Raw genomic sequence first — 17,087 nt, forward strand, 5'->3', positions numbered from 1 at the left:
AGGTCAAAGAGCAGAAGTGCCAGAGTTTTACAACGTGAAACTGTGTTAAAAGACAAGCTGATCAAAGTGGCTCAGCACAAGTGCCCAATCTGCCTCATCTGAATGGAAAATGCAATGAGTGTACGGGGACAGTTGGCCGCTAACAGAGCTGCCCAGTAACAGAAGTGAGAAAGAAGTGGTGAGAAGAGGAGTGGAGAGGAGGGGAGAACATGTCCCAGGACAAAGAGCTGCTTGTACGTAGTCTGTCTGCCAATGGCCTGCAGGGAGGGTTTGGGTCCCACTTGTTTGAGGGGTCCCTATGATAAATTTCCCACTACTTGATTCTGTCACACTGTCTGCCTCTGGGACAATCACTGAGGTCATAGCAGAGTAGCAGAGCGTTGACATTGTGGCCTGCAGGGAGAGGGGCCACTTTCTCTCATCATGAGCAATTATTTCAGATCTGCCTGCTCCACAATGTGACTAATACATCTTAAGAAGAGCAGTGGTCTGAAAATAAATAAAACACTTCTCACAGTTGCTTTACCAGCACTGGTTTATTTGTGGCCATTAATCTTGCATATGAGGTCCGGCGCTTTCTGTGGCAACACGACCCTCATAAAAAAGTATTGCTGCAGGGTTGTCAAACAGAGACAGACAGAGATGAATGAAATACTGCTGAAGAGGAAACACATGACAATATTTGAATTATTGGTAATTTATTTCTTTGAAATGACTCTGTTGAAAAGCAAAGAAAAAAAACACTGAGCTGCCAACACTATGTGTGTCACCTGCCCTCCTCATTCTGCCTTATAACAAAGAGCTACATTGATCAATTTATGCTGTTTGTTTAAACCCACTGAGCTGAGTTGTACAAGAAAATAACACTTCAGATTTCCATCTGCAGAGAAGGACTCTCTAATACAGTCAAAAGGTCCAAAAGGTGGACCTTGAAGGAAGGTCCAGTGCTGGGAAGTCTCAGCACATGTTGCAAAAGTAATTGACAGTACTAGAGCATAAACTAAAGCACATAAATTCATACAAGAAAGACTTCTCAGGATACATTAATTCATATGATATATATATGATTTCAGGGAAGAACGAAAATAGAAGGCAACCCTAAGCTCACTTTTGAACATGTTAGCAGCCTTAAACCAGCAGGCTGAAAGAAGCGAGCTCACACTACACACAACTTGACTGTTCACCATCTGCTCCTCCGTCGCGGACTTGTCGCTGCTCTCTGAACCTGCGCTCCCTCCTCTCACATCAAGCAGGGGGGTGTGCGGTGAGTGTGTGTGTTATAGCCCATGTACTGGGGGGGTGGACGAGCAGGGGCACTCACGTCGTCCCACCTCCCTCTACTTTCCCAGTCGAGACGCTCTAAACTTACGGAGCGCAACTTTCCAAATAGTTTTTTTAGCTCCTGCCCCAAGACTGTAGGGGAGTTGCAAAGAGACAGAAAACAGTTTCTGCAGAGCCAAACTCTCGAGTGGAGAGCGGAATGGCGCAGGGGCGGAATGGTCGTGCAGCCGAGCGGAACATGTGATCCCAGAGGCCAGAGGTAACGCTTTTTATTTCAAAGGAAACGAGGAAAGGGCAGTGAGGAGAGTATTTAAAAGAGAGCTAGAGAAAGAGAGAAACAAAGGTCTTCTGGGAGCGGACAAGTGTCCTGTCACCTCGACACCATGATCTGTCTGCCGGGACTCAGCTGGGTCCTCCTGAGCGCTCTCCTGCATACTGTGGCACCCTGGGGCGCAGAGCGACCGGACGGACCGAGACAGTGCGACGCACCCAAGTCGGTGAGTAGATTTGGGGAAACTTTTACAACTTTTATACCCCCCGTTTTCCTCTCAACATTTAAGATTTTATTCAGAAGATGATGGTGACACTTGTCAAAACGATCCCTAGCAGTTTTCTCACTTTGGTAAAGTCGGAGACTAGTTGGACAAACGTTGGCATTGAAGGGAAATCCTTTTTCGACGCTGGGGCACAAACATCTCATACTTTCTCATTGGGGTCGTGCCTCAGCAATCAAAGGTTACGACCTTTTAAACCTTTTAAATATCTGCCGTGAGATGAATACACGATTAATAGATTGGATTAAAGATTTGCAAGATAGAATGTGGGTTACAAGATTTGAATCACATAACCAAATAATGGTCTGTGATAAAATAAAAATATTACAACAGCAGTAGTAATAATGTCCTAACTTATCTTCTCTCTTAGGCTCTTACGCACGCGTTAATTGAAGATCAATGATTAAACGCAATACCAATAAAACCTGTGGACTTGCAGGTAGTTTTTGACACCGTCTATAGCTGCGTCCTAGAAGTTTAAGATGCTGCCAACAGAAATTACTGCCCAGCAACTTTACAGCTATTTATGTGACTAACGCGAGTGGGGAACACCCACGGGGGACTTGACTTCATTTGGAAAAGTTCCACGGACCTTTCATTAGTGATCGGGCTATTCATACACTAATCGGGCACAGTTATTGGTAAAATTGTGGATGTGGCTTGATCGCGTGGAGGTGCAGAGCAGCCAGTTATCTTCCAGCTTCATTATAATGTATATGTGTGTGTATGTGTCTGCTTCCCACTGTGGATACACGTCAAGAAAAAATAACAAATAGTGCCTGCAGACAACACACCCAACGCGCTTCCTTTCTGGAAAAGAAACATCACAGCAAAATAAGATATATGAGCTCAACCAGAGGAAAGGATTACCACTTGACTGTTCTGTAAGTGTGCATGCTATTAAGGATTAAATTAAGAAGTCTTTTAGAGGATCATACGCTTTGTGTCACTGGTGCCTTATGTCTCATATTCGGATCATGGATCTGTTGTCACAGATCACTGAGAGCTTCGTGCTCCATCGCTTCAGTGAGCTCTGTTTTCTCTTAACAGTAACTGGCGCAATAAAAAAGGAGCCCCGCGCGTCAAGCCTCTCCTGAAAGATTCAGGCAGCTTCGGTAGAGAGGATCCCGACTCTCACTTCAGGATGCAGACAAACATACGTGTTCATTTGGAACGAATGGCAATAATGCTATTTAAGTTAAACATCTCAGTACATCAGTAAGGACTTTACATTTTTCCCAACAAGTACGCAATGCCAAAAACTACAATAGGACAAATGCAGTTAAATATGATAACATACCATCCCATTACCACTTCACTCTCTTTGGCAGCTATTTGCAAAGTTTTATATGACTAAAACAGCGTTGGCAGCATGCAGTATGACTGAATCACAGTTGAAGGAAATCTTGATTAAACTTTTGAAGTAAACATTTCCTAAGAATAACTTTACTTTGCAGTAATGGGTTTCATTCCTCAAATGTCTGATTACACTGTGTCTCCAAAGCCAGAAGTTTGATATTGTTTATAAAAGCAATTTTTTTTCATATTTGAATAATGCCAACATCAAAGCCAGAGCACATGCACAGCACATTCCTTGAGCTCTTAACAAAAAACACATTTAAAATGTAAAATGGCCTTATGCTCATTTAGAATTGTTGTCATTATTTAATTTGCATCAAAGCATTAATTTGTTTAAAGGTGAAATCAATACACAATTATGTCCTGTATTATGAAACCACTGAGGGCAAAACAGTGCCGTGACTGTCAGCACTACATCCCTCTGCCTGGTGTAAAACATTTCACAAACAAAAGTATCACAGTGGGGTCACAACGGAGAGCAGGTTTCTTTCAGCTTTTGCCTTTTATGAGCTCCAGTGTAGTATATTTGCACTGCAGCTTTCAAAATGCTTCCCAGGCCGAAAGAGGCTTTGGCAACAGAGGTATGCACCTCAACAATACACGGGGGTCTGTTTATAGCCCAGAAGGCCCCTCTATAAACTCTTTGCTTGCACCACAGCAGCAAGGCATAACTGCACATACTTCCCCTGTCGTCATCTCAAAATGGTATTTCAATCTTTAACTTGTTGACCTGAGCCTATGAGCCAGTAAACTACAATACAGGAAAATTGTGTTGGCTTTAGTTTCAAGGCTATTTGAATTGCTGTAATATGGTGGTGTTGGTATTTTTTTTTTTGCTTACTTTTGTTTTCAAATTTGTTTATTTTATTTTCTCCTTCCACAGCAAAGTGACATGAACTCCTTCCTCTGGAAAATAAAGCGTGCACATCCTTATCCTCCTTCTTACTTATTTGGTACCATCCACGTTCCCTACACACGAGTCTGGGACTTTATTCCCAACAGTTCCAAGCAGGCGTTCCACAACAGCCCCAATGTTTTCTTTGAGTTGGACCTGACTAACCCTCTGACCATTTCCAAGCTGACCAGCTGCCAGCTGCTGCCCCATGGGGAGAACCTGCAAACGCTGCTACCTCGAGACCTCTACAGGCGCCTCAAACGCCATTTAGACTATGTCAAACATATGATGCCTTACTGGATGACCGCTGATCAGCGAGGCCGCGGCCTGTATGCCGATTATTTGTTCAACGCCATTGCAGGGAACTGGGAGAGAAAGAGGCCTGTGTGGGTGATGCTGATGGTCAACTCACTGACAGAGTGGGATGTCAGGTCCAGAGGGACGCCGGTGCTGGATCTGTTCTTAGCCCAAGAGGCTGAAAGGGTGGGGAAAACAACAGGGGCAGTGGAGCGGGTGGAGGAACAATGTCATCCCCTGAATGGGCTCAACTTCTCCCAGGTAAGAGAAGGAGTGAACACGGTTCAGTTTTACTTTTTCCTTTTCATTCCTTGTGTGTACATAACTGGAATAGCAGGAGCAATTGCACGAGAAGCCAGGCCCTAGATGGGACATGATTAGGTCCTAAGGTCCTAATGCACTTTATACCTTTATTGAACGAAAGCAAAAACGTAGGAGAATATAAAACTATATAAAAGGGAAAAAAAGATTAAAACCTGTCTGATGGAGAGAGATTTGTGGTTACGTATGTCCCTCCACCTCACTAGACAAACATCAGAGGAATCTGCAGAGAGGATGTCAGGCTGAAAAATGTGCAGTCCACGCAGAACAGATTAGCGAAGGTGAGAAGAGAGGAGAGCTCTCTCTTTCATTATGCAGACTGTCTGTCTGGTTCTATGTGGTCCTGCTGGGCCTGCGCTGTAATCAGAGACTGTAAGATGAACAGAAAACCTAAGCCCAAATTAGGAAAAAGTTTAAATTTTTTGTGTGATATCAAAGAAATTATGGGAAAATATGTCTGGTGAAAATGAAGTCACCCAATTTGGTAACTGGAGACAATTAATTAAACTGTGGGAGGTCTCAGAAAAATCTGTGACGAGCTCTAACATCAAGTGGAAGATGTTCTGTTCTAATGCAACTTTTGATCGATATAAAGGAGGTAAAAATTCGTAACCAAAAACATGTGCTTAGTATGCACGGCACACCACACATGAAGGCACATACAAGTCTACTCACGAGCACATTGGTGGTGCTGTGCAACGGAATCTGTGAGGGCCTAAGCCTCAACGTGACAGCTCAGGTTGGAGGGTTGCGTGTCTAATTTGAGAGGCAGTGGGCTCCCAGCCTCTCCTCTTTCATCAGCACCTCCTAACTACGCTGTCAAACTTGCGCTGCATGCCCTGCACATGCCTGAGAGTTTTGATGCCCCTAGAAATAAGCTTGGCAAGGCTACCTTTGCTTCTTTGTAATAAAAAGGACAATTGTTAATTTCATTTTTGAAGTCATGTCCTGTAGATGTGCCATTTTTTGTTTTCTTGAGTAATTCATTACTCTTGTATTAATCAGATTTGATGTAACCTCAGTCTAACTGATTGCTGAAACTGTGTTTGTGTTTCTGGAGACATTCTATTTAATTATTATCTACTGTTTTTCAGTAAAAAGCACAGGCAAACATGACAAGACGTGCTCAATTTAAAATAAGTGTCCTATTTCATTGGAAATTATTCAAAATTGAATCATGGATAACTTAAAATTAACCCCAACAAAGCACAATAATCATTGGACTTCCGAGATTCCAACCCCCTCATTTCCAGATATGTGTGAGAATGTTTCTGAGCTGAACTGAAACTGACATGGAAACCATTTTTCTCAATTATTATAATTTGTAATTTAATCGGAGCGCTATGGTTGATTAAATCTGTCTATGCTCGACTGTAACAGTGCTGAGGTCAGAAAAGATGGATAGAGTCTAAGTGTAAATATGTGCGTGGGAATCAGGAGAAAGAGAAGTGAGACTATAGAGAGAGACAAAGCAGGAAATAGAAAAAGGGTAAAGGCAGCTGTGGGGTTGAAAACCCAGGGAGACTGATGTGCATCGTCTCACCGCTTACACTAATCTGAAACATGAGCAATTCTTAAAGGGAGATCTGAGTTGGGAAATGTTCCAAAGTCTGCCGGGCCACACATTATTTGTTTCCAATAAAAGTAGCTGCTTACAGCATACTCTAGCTTTGTTCTTAGAAATGTGAACCCTATGGCCTGTTAGACTATGGATTTGTCTTCAGCACCTGGTCCCGGTGATAACATTGCAGTGGGAAGCAAGCAGTCTTGACACACTGGGTTTTTAAGATCCACAAGTTAGCTGTTGCTACTGGGGTCTGCACCATCAAAAAAAGATTTTTTGGCCTTAAAGAGGTGAAGAAGATAATTCATTATCTCTGGCATAAGAGAAGTTGAACTCTGTGTTTAGTTCAGTGATAGTTTGTTGGACGTAGAGATAATAAATGTGCCAGAGCCTAACACGAGTTCTGCTGGTCTCAGACCTCTCTATTGTCTCTTTAGATCACAGCGAAGTGTGGATGTCTCGATGAGAGGAGGATTTGAGCCTTTGGAAACAAAGGCTGGTCATGGTGCATGGTTTTTCTCCAGCTCTTTAGAGGCCGATGTAAGTTGACAGCTGGACAGACAGACTAGTGCCAAAATCTTGCTTTGAACACCAAGGGGGGACTCTTAGAGAGAGCTGAGGGTGCCAGCTGCTCAACTACAGCTCAGTGAGTCAATCCACTTTCTGTTTTCTTCAAGGGCAGATCAATTAACTGCCAGCACAGTATATCAGGTAAATCTTTAGAGATATAAGAAATACAGCAAAATATTGTGTCTCAATAGTCTCAGCATGAAAAAGGCAGAGTACTGGTGGTGGACATGACCAAATTGTAAAAGCTTGTTTCCACCTGATTATTACTGGACTTAAGATGGGGAACAAAAAAGGCTTTACTAGTTTTGTAAACTACTTTTTGGAACCTCGAATGCAGCTTTGCTCTCACCAAATCAACATCCATACTTATTTTCACCGAGATGCTCAGAAGCGCAAGTTGGAGAGATATTACATCATATTGGTGGCGCCTGTCTCCTGTGCAGGGGTCAAGGGTCAGTGTGGGAAGATGCAGTGGAGTTATGGAGCAGCACAGGGCTAAGGAGACTAGCAGTCGGCTTGGGTCAATCTGGGCTCCACTGAGCAACCAAGTTGTACCTGGCTCAACTGCCGACCAAGTTGATGTTCCATCACCTTGGGCTATTTTGTACTATACCCTACTGTGAGGGAGAGATGGCTGCCTGTGGCTAGACTCCAGTGTTGTCACCTAACAAGTTAGAGAGGGGACTGGGTAAAGTCTTTTAAGGGATAGGAGGCTGGTAGGTGAAGGAATCTGGTTTCCTGTCAGCAGGAGACGCCCTGCTCTCAGTAAGGAGGAGCCCTTTTTACAGCTTCACTGACAGTCTGATGAGTCTATTTCAATCAGCGCAGCTCTTGTGCCCTGCTTCTGCTGCAGAAGATGTCAGGCTGAAGCTTCCTCTTGTGCTGACACTGCAGCCACACACATGCTGTGGTCACAGAGGGGTGCGTTCAGGCCTGGAGTATAATCTCTGCAATGTGACATTCACTTTTTTCAGCATGTGCATGAGATCATACCCTGTAATAAAAGGTTTATTATGGATGGTAGGAACACACAGAGTTTACACACGGTGGTAAAAAAAGTGAGAAAACTGTGTTTTGACCCGCACAGTCGGTATTTCCCATAAGTCATTATTACTTTATGTTATATTGAATTTGATTATCACTTGTGTTTGCTTTTTCAGTTTGGATTGGCCTCATAAAATGTTGGGCCTAAGAATTCAAATATGATTTAAGAACAGTAAAACAGTAAAATACAGCACCTGTCTGGGAGGAAGAATGTCTATTTCTGTAGAGATCCAGAGGTTCATGGCTGTGTGTGAGATTAATTGATGAGCCTCTATGGTAAGCAATGTGTGCGTCCAGGGCATGTCTCCAAAGTATGGACAAGGGTTGCTAAGAGAAATTAAATCAAAATAAGATTTTTATGTGTTCTATCAAATCATGCAGAATACTTTGCTTGTGTTCTTTGGACAGTGTTCACCTAAACAGGACATCTTTAAGGGGAGGAATTAAGTAACAACCAACCTTAACCATATCCAAATATTTACATTCCGTGATGGGCGTGTAACTTTGGGTTTTAAGTTATGTGTTGGCCACAGAGGTTGACTGATGGAAAAAGTGATACTGTGTCTGCACCCTGCTCATCTTTTTCTATGACCTCTTCGCTTCTTTTGGATATCTGCCCCCTTTTTCTCACTCCCTATCTCTCCCTCTGACATGCCCCAAGGCTTTGGTTGTCTCGTTGCTAACCCATTGCTCATCTACACACATACACATCAAAACACACATATGCATAGTGGAAAAAGAGGTGGAAGTGGAGGAGGAGATTAGCTTTAAAGTGTGCTGGCAACATGTATCCTCTGTAAGCATGACATTTGAGGTTCTTTCACATCTAAGCTATAATCATCTGCACAAATATGTGGAAAACTCTGAGGCAACACATATCAGGCCGATCATCTGGTTCTGTCGGCAGGCAGACGGCAGTCCCACTGTTGCACTAATGACTTAATAAGCCCCTTAATGACCAAATAGCCCACTGCCATCCAGAAGCACTTAGACAATTATGTGCTGGCCAGAGCAGGATGAAGGGGACTAGAGTGACGTAGATGCTATGAAAACAGGGGCACTTTGCAATTGGCATCTGAAAAAAAATGAGAAGTAAAGGAAAACAAGTTTAACTTGATAGCAGGCAGCAGGCAACAGTTGATGGGAGAATAGTACCCCTGAGCTACAAGAAATGTTTCATTTAAAGTAAGTGCCACATTGTTTGTGTTTTCTTAACTGGAAATACTGCAGTCAATTTCACTCTCCACTTACTTTTTACTTAAGGTAAAAGTGGCAAGTTTACTAACTAATCGTTTAAGACAGGAGGGGGAAGTATTTGGTTTCCCCTTTTTATTAAGTAGAAGTTCCACAGGACATTAATTACAAATCCTTAATAATCAACATTGGATTATTAGCTGACTCCCCTGTGCTCCTCTATAAACTCAGTATTCACAAAGACATGTCCTTCCTTTCTCAAAGTACCTAAGAAACCTGAGGTAATGACTCCACCACATTGTCACTGAGCTGAGTGCACTGAGGTAGAGAGTAAAGCGTGGCAGGTCAGAGTGCTCCTCCATACTTTAGTGTTCATTGTGCAAAATTCTTCCCTCTGTCCTTCGCCCACGTTCTCCCTTTGTTGGAGAAAATGAGTGTTCCTTTCTGCCTAAACGACCTCATGTCACACACTGTGGATCCATCTTCCCTATGCACTCTTCTTCTTCAAATTAATATTAAAACTACTAAGCACACAGCTATCTGCACACAAACTCACACCACAATCTGTTAATTATTTTGTCATCCTAACAGTGGAAATTGCACTCAATCGAAAGGTGGTTTGGGGTGTCTTCTCCTGCAGGCAGGGCGGGGAGTCCTGAAGACACGCACTCACACACACAAACAAACTACATATCTATATTACATATTTGCTCATCACAACAAGGGGAACTGGAGTAAATTTTACAGAGGTGGGGTTGTGTTCTATGGGAAGGGCAGCTAGTTTCCTAGTAAGTTGAGGTTAATCTTAGGTTGTCTGGGCCAGAGGCTGATTGATCACTGACAGGAATGTGACTGAATGATATCAGAGACCTACTTGGCCCCTATGGTATGTTGATGTCTTATGGGATGTTGTTGTTTCCCATATTTAGTTAACCAAGTTAACCTACCTAAAACCAAGTCTTATTGTAAGAATCTGCGATGTGTGTGCCATTAAAATTTTTTCTTCGTTATTTATAGTTACATTTAAAAAAAAAATTTAAATCCAAATTTGACTGTAAATGGGGTTTTATTTCAGCAGAATGGTTAATTATTATTTCCAACAGGTTCTCCAGATGAAATGACCAAAAAAGTCATTTATACCTGCTCTCCACAAAGACATACACCCCAAATGCCCATTGCAAAAGTATTTCTAATTTCTCATGACAATTGAAGTGTGCTTATGGAACATAATAAATGCTGTTGGTAAGTATCTGTAGGGAAACTCCCATGTCAAAGTCCAATTTTGTTTCACACATTTAATTAGTTAATTAGAGTACAATCAAAATAATTCTTAGGGTGAGCTTATGTTAAAAAGAAATAGATGCCTTAGCCCAGTGTGTTGCTCACCCTCATTGGAAATGCAATGTGTATGCAATTGTTCTGAATGGCCACACTTTGCAGAGTTAAGACCTTCCTAGAGAAAGGAGAGACGTGAGACTTGTTTAAATATGTAAATAATGGTGGTGCGTTTCAGACAGCGTTTTCTTAAAGACATGGGTAGTGTTGCACTCGGTTGTTCTCAAGTGACAGAAATAGATACTGTATGTAAAAAAAGCCTGGCCAAGAGATTGTTAGAGAAGTTCACACACTGGTTTCTTGCACGAGTCTACATTGTGAAGTGAGTGTGAACATCAAATTAATGGTTTCAGAAAGGTTTCAACAAGCAGGCCTGGAAAAACACAGGCCGATTAAGTCTGCTTCCAAACATGTATTGCCTCAGCAGTTTCATGAGTGTGTGATCCTAAGTTGTCAACATCAAGAGAGTAGTAGCAAGAGACTTTCCCCATAAAAACACAGAAAATTAATTAGACTCAAATGAATATAATGCAATATGCATTGATTTCTATTCATACCATTTATTTTTTAAATCCTAAAGAACCCACTCTAAATGCACAGCAGCCATATATTTTACATTAGGACCACCATGGGACACAGAACCCAACAAGTAACCAGAAAGTGGTGTATCAGTATTGCCTAATGTGGGTGAACATGAAAAAAAAAAACATGGCCAGTTCATGGCATGCAACTTTCCACATTGGATGCTTGTGATCTGGGATGAACTCAGAGTCCGGGCCTGCCTGTGACATCAGTCACACGTACTACCACACCTCTCACACACCACTGGCCAACAGTCATAAATAGGTGCTGCTACAGAACAGCTGTATGTATGTATGTATGTATGTGTTGCGTGAGCCAAGCTTGTCAGGGATTAGCTGGGCTCTCTCTCTCTGAACCCAGTTTTAATGTGGCTCATGCATCTTCTCTGCTGTGTCCCCATTGAAAACAACCCACTGGACCCGATCAGTTTTACTTACACTCAACCCATGCACCTCTGACCTGTTTCACATTCAGGCGCATTTTCCATCTCTTACTTGCATTATTTGGCCCGTAAATCAGTCATTGTTAAACCAATTGATAAATAATAATGTTTTAGTTCAAGTTTTGATTGTTTAGTTCAATAGTCACAAGTGGTGACAGTGTGTCGCACATTCCCAAATTTGTGCATATTTATACTTTCATAGTGATGATTCAGAGAGAAGGTTTTATACAAGCAAACTGACTTGACAGTCATATTAGGTTCAATTTAGCTAGACAGTGTCAAACTGAGTAGTGGATATTTGACACAACACAGTGATGCCATTGCCTGCAATTCTGTATTTCCACACTGGAAAGGCTTTCATCATCAGGCCAAATTAAAGTTTCATAAACCTCTCAGAAAAGAGTTGACAGCTTAAAATGTAATGTACTGTGTGATGTCTGAGTAACCCCACCGGCCATAATTTCTGGTTCCTCGTCCTTTCTGCATTTCTCTTGATATTCCTGATTTTCCTTGATTAATAATGATGGTTCTTTAAAAGACCATTAAGTCCAGTGTCTGGTTTTTGCTGTCACAGAGTGCGCACAAGTGAGCGAAACTGTCAGTTGGAGCGCTTGAAACAAGGCTCCACTCATAAACTTTATTAGGGAGGACATAAATCCTATCATTTGTCCTGTCTCCCCTTATGCGTTCAAGTACAATGACGGCCTTCACACATCTCTCCATGCAAAAGTACCTCTTAGCTGAAGAAGGAAAACAGACATAGCAGCTGAGGGACAGGCAGGCAAGAAGTGAAATAGGTAGACTGAGAATGAGATTTAGTGCTAAGGATCACTGGATAAATAGACAAGCAGCAGTAGGACAGGCGTGTTGGACAGACATGTAGATAGCCAGAAAAACAGGAAAAAACAGACAGGGAGGCATGAGACAGACCCCCAGAACCATTAACAACACTGTCTTCTGGAAAGTTTTGCAGGAATTGATTACTTCAGAGATACGCGAAAGCACAAACAAAGAACTTGACAGGTCAAAGTGAGCTGAAGCATTACCATCTGTACAAACTTTCATCTTCCCATTACAGACCTATTCTCAGTCACCCTGCTCTGTACTCAAGCCTAGTTCCTCCCTGTGACGCATAACAGAAGGATCTATTTCTTGGAAACGCAATATGGTGATGCATTCACATGCATTTGGCTGCTCTTCAAACACCATTCCAGGTTCGCAAGGATTAAAACAGCAAAGAATTGGGCCTGCATTTCAAAACTGATCCCAAACCAGCAGTTGACCACCTGGACTGGCAACAGGCCCTCATGCTACTGGAACCTTGATCAAAATCCTTCAGCCCTTGGTCAGTAAATTTGTTTTACCCTGATGTGCCCTCAGCAGCTCAGGGGATTTCAGGCATTAGTGCATTCAGGCATCTGTTTCTCTTCTCAAATTAGAGTTCCCAGAACTTTCTCTGAGCCCTCATCGTTGCCCTCTGAATGACCCCAACCCTTTAGCTAAGGCCCCAGTAGCACCGTCTCCAACATCCCCTGCAATGCTGTAGAACATGTATATTCCAGTTCCCTGTAAAAAGGGCATGATTCAATTAATCATTGCAGATATGGTTTAAATAAGATAAGTGGTTTAGCAAAATTGGTTTTGCACTATATATGCACTAAATGTTCACACAGGTAATTCACTGAACTTTGGCATTTTTATAATTTGTCTATATAAGTTTTTTAAATCTATTTTACAAGGGCTAGGGTAAAAATTTTATTTAAAAAATACAGTAAATTAGGTAATTACAATTCGCTGCCCTACTGTTGATCTATGATGTGACCATAAGACCATAAGAAAAATAAGAAAAGAATTTAAAAACATGCAGGATTAAAAAAAAAGAAGGGGAGAAAAAAAGAAGCAGAAAACCTCTTGTGCCACTTAGACAAGACAGGAAAGAACAGATAGGACAGTAAAACTGTTCAATTTGGTGGTACTGGAGAGAACAAAAGCAACAGTAACAGAGGAAACCTTTCACTTTCTGCACTTGACAGTTTAGTCTGTGCCAAAATAAAAAAGATAACAATAAAAAAAAGGTTGTTGCTGTGAAGTTTCTCATTCTTTTTTTCTGTGGGTTTTTTTCATTCCCTGCTCACTCACATCATGCTCAATTTCACCTGTCATTCAGCAGTGCAGTTTGTCCAATACAGTTCCTACCTTTCCCAGAGCATACCCTCTCTTGGCGTCCACTGGAACAGTTTAAATATAATATCAAACATATGGCAGAGTTTATGGAACATAAATGAAATGAGAAATCAAATTTACTTAGAGAGCTGTAGCAGGACCGTGGTCTCTGATGGGTTGTTGTTTTGGGAGAACTCAAATGATGGGCAGCTTTAATTACAGCCACAAACTGAGTGGGAGACCTGGAGATGGGATAATAAGACAGAGTCAAAGGGAGAGGGAGAACGGGGGAGAAAAAAGGGGGTGAGAGGGAGAGAAGTGAGAAAGAGGGGCTCTTAGTGGGTGGCTCTTGTCTCATTTTTCTTCCTCAGTCTCTCTTGCGGGTGTTCATCATGTGACGATGTGTAATTGGCCTGTGGTCACACCAGAGTTGTGCAAACAGATTAGCAGGGAAACATGTCAGCCAGTGGGCCGGCGGAGGTGAATGTGTGTGTTGTGTGAATCACAGATGTGGGATTGTGTGGGAAATGGTTTGATGGAGTAAAACCTATATTAATGGTGAACAGGTGGAGCAGTTGACTTTGTCGCAGACAAATTTGTTGTCGTGCGGGCATGTGGTGTTTGTCTACAGCTCATGTCTTTGTGTGCAGCTACTCATGTACTTTCAATACAGACACATTCACTCGTTCACAGATTTTCAATGCTTCATTAAATTAAATTATGTTTCTCTACTCATATATTCCAGAGGTTTTGTGTAGTTCGTGACAGAGGATACTTTTTTCATTTCTTCCATAAAGCCTGGCTAGAGCCGATGCACCACAGTACAGGCTAAACACTGGAGTCTATTGTATGATCAGACTGGTATTTCTTGAACCTCACAGCAAGGTTATACAGTAGTAGCATGTTGGTTCAGATTCCTATTCTAATCAGCTCATCCATGAGTTTAATTGGATGTCTGGGCCCTAAATAATGACATTCCCAACTGACGCTCCTGAGTATGGCGTTGATGAGAATGGGTTGTTGCGTGAAGTGAAATTGACTGCTGACCACTAAAATCTAATCTGGTCATACTTAAGTCCAAGTGGATGATTGTGTTCCTGAGATATCACGTTCACAAGAACTGGACTGACAGATGTCGAACAAAACGCCTCCAACCAAGACTTTACTACTATTCTCTTGGCCATCAAGTAACATTAAACAAAACGCATTTTGCACCTTGCTATTCGTATTGACTAAACTATTAAGATACAAACCGTTAATGAGCTTTAGAGGCAGCTGGTAGAGAGACGCCCTGTTTAGATTTAACAAACAGATATGATGATGTTGTCAAACTCCTAAGAAAACTTTCAGCAAATACGTAAATATGCATATTTCCTAAAATGTTAAAGGCCCTGTCTGCAGTTTTATACAGAAAAGCAGTTGACCCACAGTACTGTACAGTACTTTTCTCAGCTAATGTTGACACGTGCTGCATAAGTGAACATTCCTGGAGCTGAGCTGAGGAGACAGACAATCAGAGGGTGTCAGGAAGAATAAGATCAAGAAATCTCATGAACATACTGTATGAGCCCATTCAGATATGTGAGTTTAACTTGGCTGAAGAAAGCCAGTGTGTAAGCAGACACAGTTATTGCTTTCTGATGCTTCTGTCAGCTCTGTGCCAGACCATGTGCCTATGCGTAGTAACAACATCTCATAATATGCCACCCAATGTGGGTGGCAACCATATTTTGACCAAAAATACTCCAACTATTCCAGGTCTTTCCCTGTTAAAAGGTTTCTTTCATTTCCAGTAGTTGGATTTGCGTTACTTTCAAGGAAGGAATGAACAATTGAATCACATTTTAAATCCGTTTTGTTCTTTTTCTGTCGCCAATTGAACATAGGGTTTATTGTAAATAATGACTTTAAAATTTGTTGATTTGTTAACAAATTACAGATCAGTAAAAAGTAATTGATAAGAACATTGCAAAAGTTTTTTAATGTGTTAAATTATGGAAGATCTCTCAACACGCCCCAAAAAGAAAACACTAACTTTGTAATGTTTAATTACACGTTTTTTTAATGATGACATTCATGACATTCAAAGTTGCCATATGAATGCAGTAAGTGTGTAATTTATTTACCTTTTTAATGATGCAACATTAAAAACATTAAGCAGGGCCTATATTAAAAATGTTTTTATTTTTGTGTGGTACCTAACACATATTATCTGCCCAGACATTATTGGGATATGGTATTGGTCCGTGGTGAAGGGCTTCACAAAGTAACTTCCTTTCAGGGTCTCCAACGGATGTGGCCCTTAGCATCTGATGCCATGCTGTAACGTAACGCAATCTGTTAATATGAAAAATATGGACTGAATGCAATGTGAGCCAAGCCACATCCTCAATCAGCATGAACAATTCCAATGTTTTTGATAGATTTTTCTGCTGTTGATTCTCTCAGGTAATAGTGTCAACGCCTCAGGCAGCAGGCAAAAGCCTGACAGGCAGCTGGTGCAGGCGTGCGTGCCATTGTTGACAGCTAAAAGCTAGATCTTTGTGAAAGGCTCACGGCTTGCCAAAATGCAGAAGGCGGGAGTGCGTGAGAGACACCAAGAAGGAGAGACAGAGAGAGGTGGAGAGAGAAAGAGGCCAGGCCCCGCCAAGGCCTCAGTAGTCAGCTCTGGTGATGGCCAACCCAAGCACTTGAGAGCAGTGCGAATGGCTTTTTAATGCCTGCTAACAGCCGGGTTATTTAGTGGGATGGGGTGATGGATGAAGGGATATGTTGAATGATGGAAGGCAAGTTCAAAGGATGAGTGACAACAATTTTTGGACACAAGGTCCCAGATGACCACTAGCAACACAGCTCCCCTAACTACAGGCTCAAGTGACGTCTGATTTTCAGACTGTACGTGATCACATTTTCTAAAGCTGTGGTTTTCCTTGTTACTCCACACTCATTTATCTTGGTCGTGTCTTAGTTTTTTTTTCTTTTTTTTCTGAGGTCTTGTTATTTTGCCTGACACTGACACAAATTAAGTCTCAATTATGTGGAAATCACAGGGGTAATTGCCTCTATTGCTTCACTATCTATAGATGAATGTCCAGCTGGCTGTTGATTATACACTTACTCAAATGAGATTTATAAGCTGTTGAGAAATGCTGTCCAATACAAGTATAATCAAAATCTTACATGCTATCGATAACAAAGTTGCACCCTATTGTGGCAATGGTCATAATGAAGACACTGGCTTGCATTTATCTCGACTTGGACATGAGTTTTATTTGCTATTGCTGGGCTTTGATCTTGAGTCCAGCACTGATTTAACTGTTCCTGCAGCTGCTTCAGGACAAAAGCTGTCCAGCACGATGAGTCTGCTAAGACTGTAAATGTGTCTGTAAGTTAAAGGAAGTATACATACTAAAGTGTATTTGTATGTATTTGTATTTTTCTATGTATATGAGTGTATGAGATAGTAATCATCGATCACCTTTGACC

The 17,087-nt window shown here is 41.7% G+C and overlaps 1 protein-coding gene across 1 annotated transcript in view; it reads left to right on the plus strand.

The window, feature by feature from the left end:
• Positions 1-1,277: 1,277 nt before the first annotated feature.
• Positions 1,278-17,087, plus strand: part of trabd2b (TraB domain containing 2B) — a 54,504-nt gene continuing 38,694 nt past the window's right edge. The window contains exons 1-2 of the mRNA XM_067514043.1: positions 1,278-1,778; positions 4,078-4,647. Coding sequence (XP_067370144.1) covers positions 1,665-1,778; positions 4,078-4,647 — 684 coding nt within the window. The 5' untranslated portion in view covers positions 1,278-1,664. The remainder of the gene's footprint in view (positions 1,779-4,077; positions 4,648-17,087) is intronic.

Source organism: Channa argus, chromosome 8, assembly GCF_033026475.1.
Source record: "Channa argus isolate prfri chromosome 8, Channa argus male v1.0, whole genome shotgun sequence".
Lineage (NCBI taxonomy): Eukaryota > Metazoa > Chordata > Actinopteri > Anabantiformes > Channidae > Channa > Channa argus.